The following is a 26,458-nucleotide window of genomic DNA, read 5'->3' as shown; positions in this document are numbered from 1 at the left end:
TGTTAGCCCATACTTGGAATACTGTGTTCAAGTGTGGAGACCGCACCTAAAAAAAGATATTCAGCTTCTTAAAAGGGTCCAAAGTCTAGCAACTTGCCTGGTGAGATTTGCAAAAGGGCTTCCATATGAGGAAAGTCAAAGTATGTGGGTTGCACAGCTTGGAAATTAGGCACCTTGAACAGATTTGATTGAGGTGTTTAAGACTCTGAGAGGTAAAAGTAAAATGAATGAGGATGAAATTTTCATGGTTTAAATGATTCTAGAACTTAAGGGCTATAAATTTCAGTTACCGTGGGTGGGTGGGGGGGATGGTTAGACTGGATTAAAGGAAGTTTTATTTTAGCCAGTGAGTTATAAATTAGTGGAATAATAAGTTACCTACATGGGTGGTTGAAGCTTACAGTTTGGGGAAATTCTAAGGTCAGCTGGATAGTTACCTACAGGAGGAGGGAAATACATAAGTTGTCTGTTTCCTTTTCTTTTATTTATTAATAATTCATTTTGTTCATTTTTATTATTATTTTTGTTTTTATTTACTTATTATTATAATTATTTTATTTATTTATTTTATTATTTTATTTTTTTGGCTGGTGCAGCATAGGCTTCCTTGCACCATGTAGCCATTACTAATACCAATAGTGGAAAATGAAATGGACCTTGTGGTAATCATACAGTCTGATATGAAGTGCTCTTAGCAGTGCAGACAAGCTGCCAGGACAGCTCATTGAGTTTTGTCAGTGAGATACTGAAACTCTGCTAGCAAGGTTAAGGAGGTGATTATCCCTTTGTATAAGGCCATGGTTAGGCTGCATCTTGAGTACTGTATGCACTTCTGGAGGCCTCATTTTAGGAATGTTGTAGAGCTGCTGGAACGAGTACAGAAAATGAAACGAGATTGGTTAGAGAAACAAAGGAATGCTCCTACGGAGAAAGGTTTCACTTCTGCAAATGCAATTTGCAGAAGTGAAACCTTTAGTGAGACCTAGGCATGTGCGAGGTGGTCTGATTAAGGTGTTAAGGCTTTTGATGGCTTGAGAAACCCAGTGCTGATGGGAATCTTCCTTTTGTTCATACTATGCACATGAGGAGGGCATAAATTCAATTGAGGAAATATGGTTGTGCCAAAGTTTGCCTTCGGTCAATGGGTCTTTGATTGCTGGAACACGCTTCCATCCATTATGGAAGTTGATAGTTTGAACAAATTCAAGGAGAACTATATTAGACAAACTGTTAGAGAGGATCGATGAGTGACTCTTGAACTTCAACCTTATGTTCAACCCTTCACTCTTGAACAACCTTTAATGTGTTGATAATACATTGGCACTTCTCCAATTAAGGAATAAGATAATAAACAAATCAGATCAAACACTTGTGAAGGGTTTTTGTCTGTAAAGATCATTATGAAGTATTTGTTCATTTCAGCAGCAATGTCAAGTGAGTTATCTAAGACTTTTCCACACCCATTACAGAATTAATTTTTTTTCTCCTTTCCGTTCACTTATATGAAAAACTTCTTCTTGCCATTCTTTGCTCTCGTAGACAGTGATTTCTCATATTCAGCCTTTTCCAGTCTCATTTTCTTGAGTACTATTGCAGATAAACTTGTAACTGTCGTAACCTTTAATACTTTTCATCATTCTTTGTCTGTCCCATGCTATCTTTTTCTGCTCTGTTAGACGGTCCAACTCTGCTTTTATCCATCATGGCATCCTTCTTGCAGTATGTTTTCTTAATGATATATACATATGTGGCTTCTGCGACTCTTGCTTTAATGATATTCCATAATTCTAATTTAATTGACCAACTCATCTACAACTTTACCAGTTATAGAGATCTTGTATCATCTTAAACTCATAGTCCCCTCATTTCCTGTTAATGGTTTCTGTACTATGATCCTTATAATGTCATCTTAGTTTTCTATTATTTCACCTGGAATACAAAATTATTCACTGTAATACGTGGGAAAAGTTGTTAGTTTTCATCCAAATGATTCTTCACCATGTAATGTAACTTGTTTATTGTCTTTTATCTTCCTTAGCAGTACTGTGTGTGTGTGTAGTTATGCTGAAGTATAGGCCATGTGGAAGGTTTCAGAATTAAACTTGCCTTTAGTGACCATGGTTCAAGACAGTGACTATTACATATGGTAATGTTCTTGTATATATCTATCTTGTGAACTCCTCTGACCTTATGCAGTCATCTGAAGTATGAACAGAATATTTGTTTATTTATTTAATGTGGAAAAGTTACTTCAAATATGGTGTCAGTTGAGAAAAACAATATTATTTTCAAAAATATTTATGAATATTATACACATGCATTCCCCTGTATTTTAAAATTAGAAAAAGAAATTAGGTTTGCATTTTGCTCCAATGTGGTATTAAATATCACATATTGGGAAATGTGACATTGCTTTTCAAATTAAGAATATAAAAGACATGATAATATCAGCCTAGAAGAAAACAAAAATACTTTTTTTTTTTTTTTTTTTTGCACCCTGGATAATGGGCATACTAGCTTATTTTTAAATAAAGATTAGCTTTTAATATCTAATTTCAATGGTTTTTTTTTTTTTTTTGTAAGTGACTAACTGGTTATCAGGTGGTTTGTTCTGTGTTATGCAATGTAATTGTTTGTTGGTAAATGAAAGTTAGATTACTTTGAATTTGTTAAGTGGTGAGAGTGCATTATAGTCAGCTTCAACCAGTTCATGAAACTGATTATTAATTTCCAATGTTATTTAATTAAACAGAACTGGAAGGAGTTAAAAAATAATAATAAAGCAGAGAACTTAGAAATGCACTTATTACATTTCATTGTGACATGCACAGTTTATCTGCTGTAGTGGCATAGTGTTTTACCTGCTGTAGTTTTGTGTCTAATGGCCCCAGAGGTTTTCCCCCATCTCCACTTTGCTTTCATTGTAGGTGTATGGATAATGTATATGTGTAATGTTGTGTACCGTTGTTCTTCTGGTCATTTAGCCGCTGGGCCCCTGATGGGACCCAGCGTTACCCACTCTGCCTCGTGGAGGCAGACCAGGTACCCAGTAGCTCTCTATTTTACTCTGGCAGGCCCTGCCACTTAGTTTCCTGAGATTTCAGTGGTTAGGACCTACATAAAAAAGGGGGGGGGGAACGCTAGAATTGGAAAGCCAAATATCATTGATCACTGTTCAGTTTCGCGTGATTAAATTTAGGTGTGTGTGTGTGTGTGTGTGTGTGTGTGTGTGTGTGTGTGTGTGTGGGGGCATATGCTGGTGTATAGATAGAGTAGAGGGAGGAGACAGAAGTATGGGGACGACAAAGAGGATGCTCCCAGGTGGTCATGGTCAGTGAAGCATGCCCATGCATCACCAGGAGAAGAGAGGAGCAGCAGGGAGGGAGAGACAGACAGTTGTCTCCCTCCTGCCAGGGAGTGTGAATTAAAGCAAGCCAGACTAGGGACCGGTTTGGATCGCCCATTGGCACGTTGTCAACAAGGTTCATTGTCCTACATTGATAGTTGGTCTGAATCTTGTGGTTGTCACGTCAGGTCGAATGTCGTACTTCAGGCAATGGTCTCGTTCTTGTGCTTGGTCTCATCCGTGTTGTGGTATGAGATGTATTAATTATTTGCAATTAATTTGGAAGAAAAGTCTAGGAATGCTGTTTGAACAGTATATGGCACAATGTGGATAAAGCTGGATCATTTTAAAGTTTTCAGATTTTTGATTTCTGAAAGTTGACAGTTATGCATTATGTTGATGTTGTTTGCTAATCTCATATTTTGTAAATTGTTGCAATTTTTGTTTCTCACTAAAATAAAAAAAATTGCAATAGTTTTTATTTCATTTGGTAAGTTAAGGTTTTGATATTATACAGGTAATTAACTGAAATATTTAATATTATCCCTTCACACTTGAAATTTTAATTTCACACCTGTCCATCTAAGTACTAGACTATCAGTGATTTTACAGAAGTAAAATAAAATAAAAATTAGATAATGAATGCATATGAAAAAATGCCTGTAAAAGGATTTTATATTAGATCTTATTTTAATCATTTTTGAATATTCTTTCACTTCGATGGAATCTCTCAACATGGTTTGAGCGAGAGGTTTTTTTTTTTTTTTTAAGAAAATATTGGTTAATTCTCTCTCTCGGTTTGGTTTTAATGTTTTTATTTAATATGATTTTTGCTATCTTTATTTTTCATTTCAGATATTATGCAGCCTTTCCTGCTCTCAGTGGCAAGCCTGAATCAATGGCCAAGCTGTGCCATCAGCAAGAGAGGGAAAACATACTGAAGACTGTTTGGGATGGGAAGAGAATTTTTGAACATGTTTCAGACAGAAATGATGAAATTACTGTAAATGAAATTGAAGATTTCATTAGAAATATAGAGGATGATAGTTCTGATGGAGAAAGTGACACCTCCGAGAAAGAAAATTCTATTGTTAGGTGTACAGAGGACAAGGAGGATCTTAAAACAAAAACATGTAAATTTCTGGAAGCACCAAAGAAAGAGCGGCATGAACATGAGAATAAGCCTCTGTTTATAGTTCCAAAAATGAAAACATCTTCACAACGAATACCATTTTCTGTAAAATATTTACCATTTAATCAGTTCAGAAATAAAAAAATCTATGATATCATCCCATCTAAGGAGAAAGTAAATGGCAACTTTTGTATAGAAAATAATTGTGAAGAAGTTGCAGCAAACTTCACAGTAAACTATAAAGAAAATAATTTCTCTACATCCAAAGCAAATTCTTCAGATGTTCAGAAATGGACTAACACAGATTATCCTGATTTGAAACCATTGGAAAAAAAATGTAGAGTTGATGGTCTAGATACATTATTTGAAAATATATGTGGGAATTGTGAAAAGGTTGACATGATGATGTGTGCTGCAATTTCAGATGTATTAGTAGAAAAAGATATTTGTAAAACTGAAGATAAGCTGCTTATAGATTTGACCAGTAAGTTTAATGAGAAATTAGCTGATATATGGAGCTGTACGCACAAAGGACTTGAATCAAAAGCATGCTCTTCGTTGAAAAATTCTTTTGGCATTTTACAATCTGATATGCATAATAATGAAAATGAAGATGCAGTTTTAAAGAGTACGTCTGTCTGGGCTTTTAATACAGATGACTTTAAAATATTAAAAGAAAATCCTTCTTCCCCTGAGTTAACTTCTGTTAGTTATGCACCATCAGTATCACTTGATTCATACACAGATAATCTTACACAGGTATTAGAAGAAGTCTGGTTTTCTTCCAAAAGTCATAATTGTTCCTTTCAAGATGATAATGATTCATTGCTTTCCAATAATACTTTAGAGTACAGTGACAATGAATGCAATATGGAATTGAATATTACACCGGGGAACATAAAAGATCTTCAGAATGAAATTTGTGATAAGTGTGAAGATAATGACTTAGAAAACATCTTACCTGTACGTCCAGACTCATTATCTAATATTCAAAATGAAATTGCAGAAATTTCTTCATTAGATGGATCTAGTAGGGAGAGTACAACCCCTGATTCTGTAACAGGAGCTGTAAAAGGATTGTATTCATTATGGAAATCTGAATCATCAGATTCTTCACTAGTATTTGGTATGGATTTGGAAAAGATTTGGGAGCCTTCTCCTTTAGATGAGAAATCCAGCTGGATAGGTATTTCGCTTTGTGATGATAAGAATTCAAACAACATAAGTTCTAAGTTTCCAAGAGAGAAATTAAAAACATCTTCAGAAGACAGTCAGGATATCGATTCTTCTGTTTTAAAAACAAAATGCACGCTTACTTACCATAAAGGAGAAAGTAGATTTGTTGAAGTTATTCCTTCAAAATCTAAATTAGTTGTTGAAAATTCAGTTTATTCAGATGAAAATTATGCATTAAATGATCAGCTTTCTTTAGGGACTGAGTGCCTATCCATGGAAAATGAAGAAAATTTGCTGACATCTCCCAAAACCCACTTTCAGCCAATAAGACAAGATTCGTTGGATACTGAAAACAGTGATGATGCAGAAGTTCTGATGTTAACTGTGAAAAATGGCGACTCTCCAGTTACCAAAGAAGACAATAGAGACTTAAAACTACCTGTAACTGATCATCCTTTATCAGATTCTTTTAATACTCTGGATAATAAAAATACCCATTGTAATGGCAAAGACCATGAAAATTCAGAATTAGACTTCTCTCATCAGCCTTTAATGAGTACCGAATCTACAAAATCTCCAGTAAATGAAACAAAACATATACGGGCAATTTCTTCTTCCTTTGATGAACTAACAGCACTTACTGGTCAATTTTCATTTGATGAAACTGAAATACAGAATAATCAGGATTTAGACAACTTTGATCCTTTGAACTTTATACCTTTATATACCTGGAAGACAAACCTCTATAAAGATAAGGGAACAAATACAGATTCACGCACCCCTTTCTATGATAGCCAACAAAATTTAGTAGAGACGTTTTCAAATGATTATAATTTCCATTCTTTTTTACCACTAAAATCTAATAATTGGCCTTTGAGTTCTGGAAACAAAATTCAGGGATCAGGACGGAAGAAGATAGAATGGAAATGGAGCACAAACGATGATGACAATTATTGGAACAACAATAACAATACAACAAATGTGTGGAGTGATGTCACGCTTGAAAGCTTTAATTCTAATGATAGCTTAAAGAGTGGTGGATTTAGATGTGGTAACTTAAATGCACTACGTAAAGAAATTAAAGAAGAAGAAGATCAACTGTTTAGAGACATAAGTTATTTAAATGAGGAGAAAGAGCATTGTGTCATAGGTAACAGAAATGTTGCATCTACAGAACATTTCCATAATAAAACTAGTAAACCTTTTGATAATCTGGATATAACACTTGGTTGCTTAGATATTGCTCATAAGAAACATCTTGAAAAAACAGAACTTGACTGGAGTGATATCTCCAGTAATTTTCTTGAAGATGTTATTGGAGACCTCTGCGATAGTTTTGCTCTGGAGGAGTGTGTAAGTAACTGAATTTATAGTTAGTTAAGCTTAGTTTATTTAATTATATCAGTTAAGTATGTTTTTTCCCATGTAATAATGACCCTGCCCATCATGATTTTGACCTCCACTAATATATGAACTATTTGCAGTCATTTTTTCTGTTCAGATTTTGAAAATAATACTTAAAATTTTGCATCACATCGCAATTTCTACTTATACAGGTTCTTGCATTTACCAATAACTTTTATCTTGCTACAATATGTGGAAGTCGATATGACACTAATTAGTTGTATTAACTGTAAATAATGTTTGCATGCGTTCATAGATGGCAGTAATGTTAGGAGGATTAACACAATCAACCTCTGCCTCTTCCTAATTATTTACCAATATTTTTTCTTTAATTATAATGTGGGATCCATAAACGAAAATACAACCATTAAATGTGGATATCAAGAAAATTACTTATGGAATTCCAAAAATTCTCTTGTGGAAGCATTATTTTAACACCCGATTCTATTAGATTTGAAAACCATAAAATCAGTTTGAGCTTTTTTTTTTTTTTTAAGGACCAATATTGAAAAATTCAAGTTTTTAACAAGGAGTGTGGTTTCCCACCCACTTCAACAGTCTCATTATCATAGTGAAGAATAAGCATAATGAATCCTTTATTAAAATTTTTTTTTAAACAAAATTTCTTTTCTGCTTTTATACCTAATTGTTTTGCTTTGGGGATGCACTGAAAAGTTATGTCTGACAACTTAATATACATATGTGGTTCTTGTTTTTTTTTTTTTTTTTTTTTTTCCTTTATTTATTTAGCTTTTTAATTTTAAGATGGATATTATCTATTTGCTGCTTCTGGATACTCCTTTCTGTTGTCTTTTTGACTTCTGAGAGACTTTTTTATCATAGTGCATATAAGCACCATCATCACCACACCAGGTAGAAAAGGCCTGCATCGAATCCTCTTATGGCAGGGGTGGTGAACTTAGGCCACGCATGCCCAAAGTGGCATGCATACAAATTTTTTGGGCACTCGGAATTCAGAATGTCCCAAAAAATTTTCAAACTTCGAAACATTCCTCGAGGAAACCCCCTTGAGTTGTGATCTGTGCACAACTGTTCTCTCTGCGAGGAATGTAGTGACATGCCACCATTCAGCATGTCAGATGTACTGACGAAATTGCATGATTAAATGTCTTCAATATTGCCTTCCGAGGGGCATGCGAAAAATTCTTAGGGGCACGTGAGGGTAGTTTTTAAAAGATTTTGGCACGCACCCTTAAAATGTTTTGCCACCCCTGCCTTATTGGATTTTTTCACAACATGGCTGAGTTGGGTTGTCTCAGGTGAGAGTTACATGGTTTTTCCCTCCATGAAATTTGGAAGGAAAAAAAGAGAGAAAACAGGCAAATTGATCACAGAACACATGCAATTTACAGACATGATATATACAAAGTGGTAATCATTTAAATTGTGGATTGGGACAAGGTGTTATCTTAATTGTCATCATCTGAATCTTCTGTGGATTTCTACTTCTCAAAATACTCTTCCTTGAACTTTACACACTTTTGTCCATCATCATACCCACACATTAAATGCTTCTTGTAAGCCATTTTTTGAAAGACTGCGAAGTGCTTCCATTGTGGCTCTGTGAGCATCATTGTCAAACGCGAAACACTTGCCTTTCAGAACTTTCTTCAGACTTCGAAACAGGAAGAAATCACATGGGGCTAAGTCCAGTGAATAAGAAGGATGTGGCAGAACCTTGGCACCTGTGGCAGTGATCACTGGCTGCACAATATTGCCGTGTGGTGCCTGGCATTGTCTTGATGGAGAAATCACTTCACATCGTAAAGTTCTTGACATTTCTCACAAATGGTGCAGTGAAGTTTGACTCTGAGAATCTCAGAGTATGCTTCCTTATTCATAGTTGTAACAAGAATGCCTTTTATGTCAAAAAACACAAAAACCATTTGTTTGTTAGCCAAACAAGAAGCTCAAAATTTCTTAAGTCTTGGTGAATCAGGATGCTTCCACTCACTCGACTGTTGTTTTGTCTCTGGATCATAGTGAAAAATCCAAGTTTCACCACAAGTGACTATTCGATTTAAGGAGTTCTGACCCTGTGTTTTAAAACACTCAAGCATTTCTTTGCACGAGTCTACTCTATGCTGTTTTTGTCAAATTGTTTTGAATCCAGTGGGCACAGATTCGCAACATTTTCAGGTGATCTTTCACAATATTGTGAGCACTATGAAATGGACATTCTAACAGCTATTTCGTGAAGTGTAATTCACCTGACTTCATCCAAGATTTCATCCAGGTTTTGGGTCATCTGAAACAGACTCACAGCCTTCACTGAATTGCTTGTGCTATTTAAATATGGCTGTCCTACCAAGATGCTCAATACCATAAGCTTCATTCATCTCTTTAACTGTTTCGGATGCAGTTAAGCCCAGTTTGACACAATAACAAATTACATATTGCTGTTCAATCTACGTCAGCATGATACTTGCATAAAAATGATTGTCAGTAACACACAGCTAAAAAAAACTCTTCACACAACACTAGTTCCACAAGTACTGGCATGTGCACAGAATCTGCTCAGTAGCTATCAGGGAGAGCATCTCTAGCGGTAGTTATGGAAAGTCTGTGCGGTAAACATAAAATTTTGCACCAGTCTGCGAATTAAATAATCACTCCTTGTAATGTACAGTGCAGTATGGCTAAGCCACTAATTCATCTAAAACACGACGACCCCTTAGATGTTAGAAATATTGCTGAAAACTGCTCCTTATTGCTGTGGGAATTGTCTACTACAACTGTTTTGCTCCTAACTACTATATTTTCCTTTCTCTGCTTTCTTGCTCTAGAGTTACATCTACATCTGATGAAATGCACTGCAGGCATTAGGAGCTTGTGGTAGCCATCAGTGCAGGATTTTCCTTTTTTTTTTTAATGACTTCCTTCCCTTTCTTTTCTTGGGGATAGCCTTTTATTTCTTTCCACTTTGTACTTTCCCTCTACACATTCAGTGCTCTCCCTCAACCATCACCTCCTTTCCTATCAAATTCACATAGGATAACCTGGCCCTCAGACTAAGGGCAGTCCTTCCAGCAATGCAATAGAAATGCCCCTTCTCCTCCACGTGCTGTGGACGGATGCCATGAAGATGCACATTTTAAAATTAATGTTGCATTGTTATGAGCTATTATTTCTAAAAGTAAGCAAGACATTTTCTGTAACTGTTGTGACTGTGTACATTAATTCTGCTTCAAGATGCCAGTGTAAATATTAATACCCAAATTCATTATGTGTAAAGATCTTTATCTCCTCTCTTCAGATTTTTAGTTTTCCCTTGTCAGAAATTCTCTCGCTCTCGCTCTCTCGCTCTCTCTCTCTCTCTCTCTCTCTGTGTGTGTGAATTTTAACACCAAAGTTTTGCAATTTCTCAACTGTATTTATTTATATCAGTATCGGAGATTCTAAAGGCTAGGGTTTTTGGTGCCCTTGAAGATTGCAATGAATACTACAATTTTTAATAAATAGAAATGAAATTACATTTTTTATTATTTTTATTTACATCAATTACATTCTCACTTTACATGCTTTATTATTGACAAAATCATGCACAACTCCAAATGCATTTAATTGTTCACAAATATTGTGTTCTATAGATATCATTGCAAATTTACAAGCCTATCTTGTGACATACCTGATCTTAAATAGTATTCAATAAGTTTTAATCTGGAAAATGATCTCTCCCTGCTGGTGACATTTGCTGGAATTGTTAATAAATCCTTAGGGCTATTGTCAAATTTGCAAAAGGCAATTTATTTGTGTTTCATGGGGATTTTTAAATTTATCTAAATCCAATTTGAAAAGATCCCTGGATGCACGTTTCATCGAATAACTCAGTTCCATTTATGTCTTTTATCTCCGTCTGTTAATGTATTTGCAAATCGTTACAATTCTGCTGAAGTTTTTCGTGATCAGAATCGTTGAATCTATGTAAATCATACAAAAACTCAAATTCCTCATTGTGTAGTTTTAGTTGAAGAAATCCACTCTATTTACCTTCCGGCAATTGCAACAATTCGTCCTCATGCTCGTAGTCAAAATGCTTACTTTTTTCCTTCAACAAACTTGTTCTACAGTTTGGAAGTTTGGTATAGCATCAAGATCTTTACAAAGTTGTTTTGCTCCTTGTTGAAGTTTTTTGTAGCTGGCATCAGAACAATAATTCAAAATAAAAGTTCGTAAATTTTTTATAGAAGTCAAAGATACAGCTATGTTTGCACTAATATTTTGAAGCATTTCACTTACGGGATTGATATGTTATAAAACATTATGCCATCAACGTGAACACAAAAACTTGAAATTCTTTAGCTTAGTGCATAATTTTCTTTTGCATCACCTCGCGTTTCTTTAGACATAATTTCATTATGATAAATTCCATATAGGGAACCATATATTTCTCCAGTTTGATGCCTTAGTAGTTTCAGAGAGTCGGTGCGGCTTTCCTATCGGGTATCCGCAATGTGTTTCAATGTCAACAAAGAAATTTCTTGAGTACTTTGCTGCTTGCTGATCCAGTGAAAAGTTTGTATATTTCTTGTACAGTTCCAAAGAAACATTGTTTCGGTATTTACTTTAGCTGCATCACTGATGACTAAATTGAGGCTGTGGGCAGCACACGATACAAAGAAGGCGCAAGAGTTTTTGTTTAAAATAATTTTCTGTAGTCCATGTTCTTCATCCTTCATATTCGTGCTGTTATCATACCCTTGTCTTCTTATGTCACCAAAATCCAGATTCCAAGCGCATAATTTGTTTACAGTAGTGCTACATAAACCTTTGCAGGTTGAACTGGATATTGGCAAAAACCCTTCAAAGTGCTTTTCAATTAATACCGTATCGTCTGAACATGAAATATAACGTATAATAACTGACATTTGTTCGATATGACTGACATCCTGGCTACACCAATATGATAGAATAATATTTTGCTTTTTTTTATTACAGTCAAAATCTTCTCAGTGATAGCAGTGCCTAACAAATTAATAATTCATTTTGAATATCTTTGTTCAAGTAATGGCATTTAGGCTCAGATCGTAAGATTCTTTCGATATGTGTTCTACATAACAGGATTGAATTTACCAAACAATTCTATTAATTTTAAAAAGTTGCTATTGTTTCTCTCAAAGTTTATCATCAAACCCCATAATGATAGGCATTGAGGGGCGCCTCCGTAGCCAGGTGGGAAGGAGCAGCAGTGTGTAACACATGTTTCTTAATTAGACCAGGGTTCGATCCTGTCACCACCAAATACGGAGGATGTGGAAAGGTCAGGGAATGACCCCTGCATATTCCCGGAGCAATATGGCCTTAGTTGCTAATGCTCCTAAAAACCAAATAACAAACAACAACAACAATATAGGCATTAAGGTCCAAGATATTTTACAATTTCAATAATCCTTGAAATGACATCTGTCCACAGTTGTGTCCAGTGTTTCTGCTCCAGTTCACATGATCTTTCATTTTGTGCATCAGTTTTATTCATAAGGATCTTCCTAAAGTCGCACCATTGTTTCAGACGTTTCATGTGACCAATGCTTGTAGTAGTAATGGAGGCATTTGATGCAAGAAAGCAAGCACGTGAACTTATGTAGCATCAGCCAAAAAAAAAAAAAAAAAACCAATTTCATACATCCATTCCCTCTAAAAGTTTGTCCAGTCCCTCATTTATTTAAACTTCCACAGCGACAGATGGAAATTTGTTCCAGCAATTTACCGCCCGCTGGCTAAAGGCAAATTTCCACACATCTATTCAACAACTATTTGGTGTGTGTAAAGAGCATTGGATAGATTTCTCCAATTACTGAAACCGGTCAACACAAAACTACTTCCCAATTCACATAAATCTGTTTTGAAAATAACTTGCAACAGAAACTAAACACGAGTCTTTGTAAGATGAATATACCAGCCAGGTTCTCAGAACAGTTTCTCCAATATCCATTTTTTGGTTATAATATGCATTACTTAACTTACGTCCAATTGAATTTCTAGGATACAAAATATCTTTCTTTTGAACAGATCTCTATTGTGTTAAAATAATGTGTAATTTATCGGTGAGTTTGACCATTTTGCAGGATCTTCTGATTGAATTGTTTGCAGCTGTTCCTCCAGAAATATGCCCAAATTAAATGGCAATTCATATTGTTCTTCCAAGCTGATTGTCGTTTCTGCCAAGAAATCATTACAGTTGATATGTCGACATGATACTTTTTTTTTCCCCCACCAGAACCACTGACGATTTGATTTTTTTTTTTTTTTTTTTATGTTAAGGTTGAGAAATTTTAGACATAAGAGAGACACTGGTTTGTTCCTGAATTATATGATAGATTTTCAGTCATTTAAATGATCGAAAAGTCATCATTATTAGACAGATAATCACTTTAGTCACAGGGGTTCAGTTGAGCGACAGAAACTTCATTTTGAGCATGAACTGTTGTTTCTAAAGGCTTAGGATTTTCATTTGCAAATTTTGAATTTTTTAATATAATGATCAAGTGATTCGTTATACTGATAGGAATTTCAGTGTAGCGAATTTTTTTTTTACTGTCCCAGAATAAATCGATAAGAAATAATATTAAACAGATCTCAATGAAACGAAAAAACTGTCACAACACAGCATATTTGGCCGTAATTATTTTATGGTGGAATCTGCTGTTCTCTTAATTTTTTATAACGAACTGAAAATTATTGATGCAATAAAATATCAGAGTTATAAAATGTTTTTCAGTTCATTAAAAAAACTTATATGGATCTTAAATCAGGGTGCTAAAAACCAATAAAGAAATTTCGCGCAGCAATTCACGCCTACCTTATTGACAATTCTGGAAGATGGAAAGATTTCAGGTATAATGAGCAATTTACTGATTTGAAATAAACAAATTTTTATTTTTCTTACATGTATAATCAAAATCTGCATTCATTATTATATGTTTAATAAAATTAACAATTTTATTTCTAATTTCAAAGTAACAAAATTTCAGTATTACAAAAAAAAAATTCCTGGTCCCTTTGATACTTTAATTCATTATAAATCAAACCAAATTCACTTTGAGTTTTAATCCAGAAAATTTCAAGAAGAAAATCCCTCTGTAAAATTTTTAATGTACATTGTATAGTCTAAGGAGAGATCACTTGTTCATATGTTGAAAATTGACAAATAAGTTTGTATTTTTGAGTGCAAAAGAAGTAATTTAGCAAACATAAAAAAATTGATTTTTGAGTTTATTTCACTTTATCGTCCTTAATAAAACAACAGAGATAGACAAACGGTTTTCTACATTTTGTATTCTCTATCTGATCACTCGGTGACTTTTTTGTTGTGTTCTAAAGCAAATTTTAATTACAAGACAGCATTGATAGTAACCAAAATAATTGAAACGATTATTATATTATTTAATAAAAGGAGGTACTTACCAAGAACAAAAGAATTCACTTTGTCAACACCACACATATTGAAAAACACAGACACAGTTACAGTTATTATCAGGATTGAGGTAGTGTAGAGCATATACATATCAACATAAGTTACAATTTGCTTTAACACCTTCCCGATACATTCTTGAAGAATCTTCATTAATTTCAACTGTACTTCAGCCAAGATCAACTAACGTTCGGAAAGTGCAGAAATTAATCAAGCACATAATAAAAGCTTTGGAAAATTTAAAGGCTGGTATTGGAACATGAATCTCAAGTTGAAGATTTGATTAAATCAGATAAGTTTAAAGATATTCCATTTAATAAAATGATGAATTCAGTGCTGTTCCTAGGAATACATTACTAGAAAATATAATTCAACACATGAATTTATCTTTTATCAGAAAGAAATAAAGATGAAAACATTTTAAATTATTTCAATTTATTAGAACCATGCGCTTGGCCTTATAAAAAACTAACTTCACCATGGATAGCTTGTTCTATAAAATTGTTCCATTTAAGCGAAATTTTAAACTATGAAATTGATTTGAACAATTTTCGAGATTTTGTAGATAATAATGTAGAATAAAAAAATGTTTCAAACCCTACACGTATTCAAAAAGCTAAAAAAATAGCACTATTGCAATCAGTAGTGCTGAAGCTGCAAGAGGTTTCAGTTTAATGAACATAATTTGTATAAGGGTGAGAAAAAACAATAGATCACATGGAATTAATGATGATAAATTCATTGGGAAAAGGGTTAGCGGATTGGGATGCACCGGCATTTATCAAATCATGGTCGAATTGCATTGTTTGTGTACGGATACAAGAGCTCAGCAAAAGTCAACGAAAACTTTTTTTCAGAATCAATTGGCTATATGGAAATTACAATAAAAAAAATGAATATTTTAATATTGTTTGAAGTTTTTGTATTGGAAATTGTTGTAAATTAGTAAATATATACACACATTTCCTTGGTTTTGTTTTTATTTATTTATATATTTTTTTTGCAAACCAATTGTTAAAGATTTACCAGCACAACCCTGGTTATAGCCTGATGACTCTGATGAGTACAGCAAACAGCTATAAATAGATATAGAGTGGACCAGTAAATCAGAATGTCTTTTAATGAGAGATTTTAACTTCGCTGATATTGACTGGAACTTGTGAGTTGGTCACTTGCAAACTGGCAAGACTTTTGTGGATTTATTGGATGATTGTTTTCTACAACAGAATGTTTGAGAGGAAACTAGAGAGAGTAATACACTTGATCTGATTATCAGCAGTGATTATTCATGCATTAAGAATCTGCAAATAAAGGATACCGCTAGTTAGCAGTGATCACAAGGTACTGATGTGAGATTTACTTAAAGATGTAACTACCATTGGGTAAAGGGAAATATTTTTGCTTTCATAATGGTGACTATAGCGGTCTCATACAGTTTTTAAATTCTGTACAGTGGAACCAACTGATGTTATCAGTAGCAAATTCTAAATGAGAAGCATTCGAGGAATTAATCTTGGAAGCTACTACGCTTTTCATGCCAACTAAGAAATATTGTTCAGGGTTTAGGCTTAAATTGACGTCAGATGAACTAATGAGTCTCGTGGCAGAGAAGAAAATTGCATGGGATGCAAATATATTATCAGTGACACAGAAGGCTATGGTAGATATAAGCTGGTCTGTAATTAAGTCACAAAGAGATTCGGCAAGCGAAGACAGATTACAAGAAATCTTTGGCAAAGGATGCAAAGAAAAACAGTACTTAAAGATTGGTTGACTTATGTAAACTCTAGAAGGAAGGGGATGAATCAGATTGGTCTACTTGATGTCGATGGTTCAGCTGTTGATGATCCTGCTCAGTTAGCTAACAAACCGAATTAGTATTTCGCATCTATATTCACACACGAAGAATTCTGTGGGAATTTGGAGGCCAGAAGTTCATCAAACTCTAATAACAGGGAGCTAAATGATTTTGTAATAACTGAGAGCAAAGTGGAGGAGAAATTGTTGAAGTTACACATAAGAAAGGTACTTGGGGTGGATGGGATCTATGCAATTAGCTTTAGTTGAGGCATATGATGCAAGAAAGCAAGGCAAGCTTATACAGCATCAGCCAAAAAAAAAAAAAAAAACCTTCCCATCCAGTCACTCCAATGTTTATTTAGTTCAGCCTTAAATTTATTTAAACTATCAACTTTCACAACAACAGATGGAAGTCTGTTCCAGCAATCAACTACCCGCTGGCTAAAGGCAAACTTTCGCACATCTATTCTACAACTGTCTTTCCTCGATTTGAATCTATGCCCCTCAAGTTCTTAGTCTGAGCAAATGGAAATATCCCATCAGCATTGAGCATTCTCAAACCATTCAAGACCTTATACACCTCAATCAAATCACCTCACAGGTGCCTAGCCTCCAGATGCTGCAACTTGTAGAAGTTAAACCTTTCTTTGTAAGTACATCCCTTTGTTCCTCTCACCAATCTTGTTACCCCTCTCTGTACTTGTTCTAGCAACTCTACATCCTTCCTAAAATGAGCCCTTCAGACATGTATGAGGTATTCAAGGTGTGGCCTGACCATTGCCTTATACAAAGGGATAATCACCTCCTTGTCTCTGCTAACAAAATTCCTATATACTTCATCTGTAATGTTACTAAAAAACACTGACTTGACTCTATAAAATGCCTTTATTATAATAATATAAAATAAAGTAAAATAAAATGAAATATGTGTACTGATTGTATAAACTGTATATTAAAATAAAATAAATGGTGTACAACAAGAATAAAATGCAATAAAATATATAAAATTAAAAGTGCTAAAAAATGTTTAAAACCACTAACACAGGAGCTTTCGGCAGCAAGGGCTGCCTTCATCAGCAATAATGTTTACAGGTTCGCCGACAATCTTTATATTTCATTTTTAGTTCTTTTAATTTTATATATTTTATTGCATTTTATTCTTGTTATACACCATTTATTTTATTTTCATATTTGAATATACAGTTTATATGATCAGTATGCATATATTTTATTTTATTTTACTTCATTTTATATTATTATAATAAAGGCATTTTATAGATTCGAGTCAGTTTTTTAGTAGCATTACAGGTGAATTACAGAATTCCTGACTCCAGAGGCCTCTTCAATGAAAATTCCTATATATCATTAACAAAACTCCATGACCTACTCTGGCAGCCCATCTGCACTGATCAGAGAACTTCATATCTAATAGCACAATTACCCCCATATCTTTTTCATTCGCTGACTGGGCTAGCCGGGTGGGTAAAGTGCCCACCCAGGGCACATGTTTGTGTCATGTCGAGTCCCACTTGACAATGGAGTACAAAAGGTTACCCATAACAGTAATACTTTATGCAATGAAACATCTTTTATAATGTGAGGTGTTTTTTTTTTTTTTTTATGTATTTTAGAATTGTAAATAGAATGATCAGCTGACATATGTAAATACTTTCATTGTGGGTTATGGAACACATTAATAAGGATGTGCCTTTTTATGAAATAAATATATAAATTAAAAAATAAATAAATTTAAGTAACTTAAACCCAAATTACCTGGCATCCGTAGAATATTTTTGCAGCACCCTGGTTGAAAACCACTGATCTAGATGCATGAGGAAGGATTTGCAAGCTTGCCATACAACAACGTTGAGTACAGGCTCAAGGATGGGGAGTAGGGATACAGGTACTTTTTTGATGTTACTTAGAAAAAAATTCTTTACAGCGGTTTAAGAGGTGTCTTTTTGATTGGTGAAGGTTTCGAGGTGCGCAGAAGCAAATTTGATGGTATTGCTGTTTATATAAAAATATTTCGAATATGGCAGCAAACAGTAGGCAGTGTTTACAGGGTAGCCATAACTCAGTCAGTACAAGTCCAATTAACAGAATCACATCATTAAAAAGATCAAAAAATATATAAAGAAATAACCAAACAGGAGCAGTCCCCTATCCAGTCAACAGTATGGAAAGCAAAGAAATAGCAGGTTGCCTCTAATGTTTTGTCTGTGGTAACTAACAAGCCTGACCCCTGTGGGTCAGGCTTGTTAATTGCCACAGACAAAACATCAGAGCATTAAATAATGATGGCAAAATCACAAGCATTAAATCATGATGGCAATATCTCTGTAACTCAGCCATAGAAAAGAATAAAAATGTTACCACAGGTGCTCCTTTAGAAGATATTTCTAATAATACCATTGATTCCTTCCAACTACAGTGATAATCTGAGATGCAAGGCAAAATAGTCTGGTCTCAAAAGTATTCTGCCATTGTGTGCTACTCGCAATTTCTCAAAAGATGAAATATTGACATGGTTTAAACAGAATTCAAAAAAATCCAAAACATGTTCAAAAGAATTCCTAAAATTTGGGTGCCACAACAGCTGGCTTAACTAGGAGAGACCTACTGTGAAAAATCCCCCCCCCCCAAAGGCTTTTATCGTGTGTTACCTCCTGTCACGTCTCAGCTGAATTGTATACATGAAAGCATTCTGTTCCTTCTTGCAACATTTTTTTCAACATGACCACATGGATCACTGTAATCCTTTACTACTCTTAACCCGGCCGTGACTGATGGCAGGTCGCCTGATGGGCACTTCTCAGAAATAATAGGCTGCAGTATCCCTTAATTAATGATTAAAAATCCAAAGTTTTTTGCTTTCTAAATACGGTAGAGTCCTGATTATCCGAGCTAATGTGGACCAAGAGCCGCTCAGATACGGTCAAAATTTACCCCAGTTGCTCACATCTGGTGAGTATGGGCTTGGCAAACCCATGGTTCTAAGCTGGTTACCATCATTCTTCTCTGTCTTGGTGATACCCTTCTACTTCTGACTCTCTCTCTCTCTTTGCACACTATAGCCTTAGATGCTGATGCGCCATAAAAATCCTAATAACCAACCAACCAACCTCTCTCTCTCAGGGTAATGCGGTATTTTTTTTTTTTTTTTGGATGGTGCAGCATAATCCTCAGGCTTCCTTGCACCATATGGCTAATAATAATAACCTGGTTAACACAGAAAATTTTCTTATACTGACCTTGCAACAATGTTCCCCTTCCCTCTAGGATCTCCCTCATTCCTGCCATTAAGGAAGACATGTATGTAATTACATACTGTAATTGTGTTTATGGTGAAAGTAAAGAAAGCTCACAAGCACGGCAAATTTTGGAGTGGTTTTCCGGTGGTGGAACTAGTTTGCCATGATGGAATTTGTATTGTTGCTCACTTGGTAAATAGACTGTGGGTGTTATCGATCAGGAGTAGAAATTGAATCCCATGGGAACTTGAACCCCTCCCAAAGTGGAGGGTTATTATTACTGTATTTTTATTTTGTAATTTTTATTTATTTTTTTATTATTTTTAAAGACACTTGCGCGTGCAGAACATATTTTACAATGCCAGAACTTTCCACTTGACTTCGTTCGTGATTCAATTAGTTTAAAATAATTATTGCACTTAAAACAGTACAGTTTCAGTTTTATTGATTTAGATTTCATCAAAAAATCAAGGAAGTTGAAGCAACGTTTCATTTTTCCCCACAAATTTCTTCCAACTTTAAAAGGTTCATCGCTAATATTATCTATATGCCATCCATTCCGAAACGAATTATGCACTGTTCTTTATTCATTAATACATGTCATAATGCCAACCAGTGACTAACTCGATGTAATCATCTGTTCTGTTCATGCACCAATCAGTACATGGTTTGTCACACCTACCTGTCAATCAATACATCTTTCTCGACTTCTACTATAGACCGATAACATCCACTGTCTGTTTACCAAGCAAAGTAGTACGGCAAAGTACAGTATGCTGTACTTTCACAGATAAACTTTGCCGAAATTTTTCGTATTTCTCGTGTGAGCTTACTTTACCTTAGCTTGTGTTTATTTACTTACATAGTATTGTATACTGTACATGCATCATCATGATTACAGCATCAGGCTTTAGAAAAAAAGTCGAAGTCTTCTGTTTTAAAGAAGCTCCTAGCTTTTTTGCTGCAATGTTTCTCAGGCATCTCAACAACAGTAGATTGACAGGCATGCTCTCATTCTGCTGTTTGATGTATCGCAGTGTGGTCTCAATCGCATTTAGGCCTTCCATATGTGAAATTTTTGAGCCTTCTCCTGAACACACATCTTCATCTTTACTCTCTTGTTTTCCCTCACTCACTAAATTTATAATCATGTCATCGGTCATCTGTTGCTCAGCCTCATTCATCCGATCTTGAATGTCTTCTGCTGTAATAGGTTCTGAATTTGTAAGATTTTTTACTAGCTCTATAAGCAGAAGGTTATCTTCATAATCATCTTCCTCGGTTTCACTGAGAATTTTTTCTCAGGACCTCACGAGAGTTGATGTTTTTACTTTTTCCCATGATTCTGTCAGCGAGTAAATGACATGTTTCACGTTTGTTTTTCAAGCTTTCAGCAACAGTTCCACCATTTTCAGATCTTCCAGGAGCTGTTTTAAAAGTCATCATCTGTAGTTCCATTTCAAAGTCTCCAGGACACTTTGATCTAGTGGCTGGATTAGAGACATTACATTAGGAGGCAAAAAAAGAGTTTTAATGAGATGAGATGGTGCATTGTCCAGAAGCAACAATGCTTTTCTGGGATTTTCTTTTCTGCCAAAAATTTCTTTGTTGCAGGAACAAAGTCTTCATGGAACCATTTTTTCAACAAAAATCAATCAATCCACCCATTAGATTTGTTAGCATACTTACAAGGAAGACTTTCCATGTGTACGTGTTTGAAGGCTCTTGGTTTCTTAGCTTTTCCAGTAAGTAACAACTTATGCCTGTGATTTCCTGAAGCATTTGAACATGCCAACACTGTCAGTCTCTTCTCACTACGTTTATATCCAGGTGCTGCTTTTTCTTCTTGTGACCTGAGTGTTTTGGTCAGAAGCATTTGATAATTTAAACCTGTTTCGTCACAGTTGTAAACTTGATCCAAACTTACGCATTCCTCCTCTATGACTTCTGCCAACTTTTTGGTAAAAGACTGCACTTCTTCCTGACAAGCAGATAATTTTTCCCCAGCGATGTTTAGCTGTCTTACTCTGTACATCTTTTTCCACCTATCTAACCATCCCACGCTAGCCGTAAATTCTTCATCACCATCATAAAAATTTTTCTGAAATTGTAGAGCCTTTGCTTGTAGAATCGGGCTTCCTTTCTATCTCATTTGCGTGAACCACAAAAAAAAGTGCTTCAGATGTTTGTTCAAACTCTCCCTTTTTCATTGTTTTTCTTCTCATGTGCTTATCACTTTTCTCAGATGATCTTTGTGAACACCATTTTTCAATGTTTTGTTGATTTCTCACCCAATCTCCTACAGTCACTTCACCTACACCTAGCTCTCTAGTGAGATTTTTAAATGTTTCGCCCTTGTCTACTCATTTGATGGCATCAAACTGTCTATAATGAAACCACAACACATTCCCGTTTTACACTCATCGTACATAAAATAAAGAAGCCATGCGGAGTCACTAAACTAGTGGTAGGCCTGACGTGGTCAGGAGCGAGAGTGCATAGCACGCATTCCTTGAGTGAGCCGGAGTTCAAGGCCGTGACAACTAAATATGATAAATATTTGTATTGACGATTTATTGTAAACTGTACTGACCTGGTTGTGTGCCGGAGTATAAACAGAAAATTTATTTATTTTTTTAGTCAGAAGCAAAATCGCCCAAATGAGATGTTAAACTGAACCCGGCAGATGAAACTGTTGAAGTTTCATGGCGAGTGGGTGGAGGAGTGCAGAGGAAGATGAGTCATTGAAATTCCGTGAATCTGAACAGCACAGTCTGTTCTCATCAAACATACAAACACAAACAAGTCTTTAAGGCATCACTTAGCCTTTATGCAAAATTTGAGTTAAGAGTTAGCTCGGATAACAAGGAACCTCGGAAAATCAGGTCTTGGATAATTGGGACGCTACAGTATTTACAAATTTTTTATTCTGATATTTTAAGTTTTCAAACTGTTAAAAATTGCAAGAACCTGTCAGGTGACCCACCACAGTATTTGCAACTATTTGGTGGTTTTCTTGATAAGTGACTTTGGACTGGATAGATGCCAGTACTGTTACCAAAATTTTGAATTATCAGGATTACTTACTTTCCCTCTTCCACTAGTTTTATAAACATTAACAGTCTTACACAAGTTGTTTTGGATGGAAATATTTATTATTCTTTTCACTTAGAGACGAAACCGAAATGCAGTACTCTAATTCTATAAATATCTAGTCTTGTAGGAGTTGTTTTTGGAATAATTATGATTGTTTTGTCATGAAAAGATGAGAAACTGAAATGCAATATTCACTTGACTAGTTGACATCTCAAAATGTAAACTACTTGGAAGGTAGCAACCTGCATAATTTAAATTTCACACATGTCAATATGCTGTATTTGAAATATATTTTGAAAAGAAACCTTTAAATGGAAGTGACTAATGGAGGGGCTGTATGTGTGGTTATATAAGTAATAAGCAGAAATATGTGTGCATGCACATATTTGAAATATCACATACTTAATGGTCTCTTAAACTTGCAGGATGATGAAAGAAGCCTATCGATTTATATTTTATGTCTAAAACATATTTTTATAATTTTTTAAAAGAATTAATATATTTCTTATTTTTTTTAAAATAAAAGGTGCAAAAACTGCATTTTTAAAATATTTAATTTTTTTATGAAAGATTCTCCCATGAGCAGTTTCTGTTATTTTTTCTAATCAGATGGCCCATATTTTCCTTTGCTTCAATGTGTTTAGAAGTATACATTTAGTGTCCACATTTTTAAAACACTGATTTTATTTTCAGTATTTTTGTTTAGGATCCCTGTTTCTGTACTCTATGAGATGCAGACCACACAAAGCATTTATTAATTCTAAGCCTTGTTTTGATATACAAGTCTCAGGATGCTAACAGTTTTCCATGTTAAAAAATGCCTGTTTTGCCATAGCAGTTCTGTTCATTTCCTCTTTCTTTCGTCTATCACTCGTTATTGTTTTTTCCAAGGCAGACAAATTTGTCTACTTGTTCTATTCTTTCTCCATTTATTTCTATTCTTACTTGAGCAGACATATATATTGGATCAAAAAAGGGATCAGAGAGCAAACAATTAAATTAACTGACTGGGTGAGTAGCGGTTGAAATAACTAATAATTGGGCTTCTATTAGAAAATGTAAGTGGGGGCTTGGCAGATTGTAGATGAAATGGATATCCTTGAGATTGGAACTGAGACCATGGTTTGTGAAATAAATAGTTTTTAGAAAGTTGGATGATCTTTTTCCTGATAAGTTTGTTCTGTTACTTTTGTTCTGACTTTTTCATGATGTGTTCTTGGCGGGTGGGGGGGGGGAGTTGAAATAATTTTTGGACATATTGCATGTGTGCACACACACACACGAACGCAGCACGAATATACCCAACTCCTTTGTTTAACATAGCTTTGACAGTGCCTCCAATGCACATACAATAATTGTCTTGATGCCAACGGCTCTACTCTTTGGTGAGAGCAGAAGAATCTTTCTGTGATTAAAAGTCAAGATTTTGATTTAAAGGTTGAAATTCTTGTGTAATATTATAGTATTGTACTGCTTAGTCCAAAAGTGGTCCAATTTTATGGATTAATTATCGCCTCTCTAACAAATACTTTAAAAATGTACCAAGTACAATACAAGGGAGTTTCAAGTACTTGACTTCCAAGACAGTATGTACTAAAAATATTCTTTTCTTCCTCCTAGAATAAAGCTAAACCTTTAAAAAAATGTAAGACATGTGATGTAAAAATGTAATTTTTCTGAAATGAACAGTAATTTTAGTGTAAAATTATTACTGACTGTGCCATTATACCCTTTTATCATTAATTAAATGTCACAGCTGTTCATAAGTGGCTGTGTGGGTTCCCCTATATTTAGGGTTTATTTATTTAAAGTTCATTTAGTTCTCCTAAAAGAGATATAAAAAGCATTAAATTTATTCTCTTAAATACATTTTTCAACTTTTATGGCTTATAATAACAAATGGATAAAGTGCATTGAGCAACAAATGATCTGAACTAATTGTTACCAAGGGGATGTGAACGGAAATTCAGTGGTGCAGTGGCATTTATGAAAATTTCTTAGCAGTACCCCTCCCCTTCTCTGGTGTTAGTAATATTATCTAATTCAAAAATCCAATTTTTTTTTATATATCCCATTAATTTGATTTTTTCCTTTTTATAACAAAGCCTCCAATAAAAATTTTCTTTGAATTGTTAAGTCAAATGTATATGAAAGTTTTATAACCATATACATTTTTAAAAAAAATTCAGTTTCAAATTTTTGTGTGCAAGGTGAGGTGAATGCTCAAGTTTTCAGTTGAACATCAAGTTCAAATTGCTGCCTACCCAGTGTTCTACCAAGGACCTATCAAATGGGTGCACCGCCCGGTGAATTTAACTGATTGCCCAGCTAAAATTTAAACGATTCTCTCTCTCTTGGTACCATATGGTGCTGATCTTGATCAATATTAATTTGAACATACTGTGCGAAGTATTACACTTCCCCACCTGGCTACTTCATAATGGCTACTGGCTGGAAAAATTTTCTGGTGAGAACACTGCTACCAATAGGCAAATTTCTTTCAACTTTTGTTAGTAGATGCAGTAGCTATCAAAGAAAGAATATATAAAAAAATTTTAAACAGTTTGCCGTAAGCAGCAACCACTTCCTTTCTCTGTGTGCAAATTGAAACCTTTGCAGTGAAAGTGGTGAAGGGTTCAGTTTGACAAAAGTTCTTGGAAGTTTATGAAACAGTATTCATTAGAGATTTTCTGAATCAGTATTGTTATTGAAAAACAATTCAGTGTGAATAATGCAAATTCCGTTTTTTTTTCTCTCCATTATTTTCACTGAATGTTCACTGAACATTAGCATTAGTACAGGCATATGATGCAAGAAAGCAAGCTTATGCAGCATCAGCCAAAAAAAAAAAAAAAAAAACCTTCCACTTCACCTCTGTGTTTGTTCGAAATACCTGTCCAACTGAGCCTTAAATTTATTTAGGCTATCAACTTCCACAACAAGGGATGGAAGTCTGTTCAACCAACCAACTACCCGCTGGCTAAAGGCAAATTTCCGCACATCTATCCTACATCTGTCTTTCCTCAATTTGAATTTATGCCCTCTCAGGTGATTATTCTGAGCAAGAGGCAGTATCCCATCAGCATTGAGCATGCTCAAACCATTCAAGGCTTTGTACACCTCTATCAGATCACCTCGCCGATGCCTAGTCTCCAGACACTGTAATTTGCAAAACTTAAGCCTTTCTTCATAAGAGCAACCCTTCGTTCCTTTCACTAATCTTGTTGCCCTTCTCTGTACTCGTTGTTCCAGCAGCTCTACATCCTTCTTGAAATGAGGCCTCCAGACCTGTATACAGTACTCAAGGTGCGGCCTGACCATTGCCTTATACAAGGGAATAATCACCTCCTTATCCCTGCTAGAAAAATTCCTGTATATCATTGATAAGACACCATGAGCTACTCTTGCAGCACGTCTGCACTGCTCAGAGAACTTCATATCTGCCTGCACAATTACCCCCAGGTCCTTTTCATTCTCTACCACTGTCAGTGTAGTACCACAGAGTTGATATGTTGCTCTGGGGTTGCTGTTTCCCATATGTATTACTTTACATTTGTCAATGTTAAACTTCATTTGCCACCTCTCAGCCCATCTGCTCAACCTTTCCAGATCCTGTTGCAGCAGCATAGTGTCAGTAGCGTCCTTAACAACCCTACCAACCTTTGTATCGTCTGCAAACTTGGACATTAAGCTTGGTATACCATCATCAATATTATTTATAAATACAGAAAACAACAATGGACCCAATACTGAACCCTGAGGGATTCCACTAATAACATTAGTCCACGATGAGCAGTGTCCATTAATTGCCACTCTCT

General features: G+C 34.9%; 1 protein-coding gene across 2 annotated transcripts in view; it reads left to right on the top strand.

The window, feature by feature from the left end:
- Positions 1-26,458, top strand: part of LOC150078439 (uncharacterized) — a 308,908-nt gene that overhangs the window by 140,102 nt on the left and 142,348 nt on the right. For both annotated transcript variants that reach the window (XM_090384725.1, XM_090384724.1), the window contains exon 9: positions 4,202-7,007. In XM_090384725.1, coding sequence (XP_090240851.1) covers positions 4,202-7,007 — 2,806 coding nt within the window. The remainder of the gene's footprint in view (positions 1-4,201; positions 7,008-26,458) is intronic.

This window comes from Mastigoproctus giganteus, chromosome 11 (assembly GCF_048544385.1).
Source record: "Mastigoproctus giganteus isolate SK-2022 chromosome 11, ASM4854438v1, whole genome shotgun sequence".
Taxonomy (NCBI): Eukaryota; Metazoa; Arthropoda; class Arachnida; order Uropygi; family Thelyphonidae; genus Mastigoproctus; species Mastigoproctus giganteus.
This window is presented reverse-complemented; position numbering and strand designations above follow the sequence as displayed.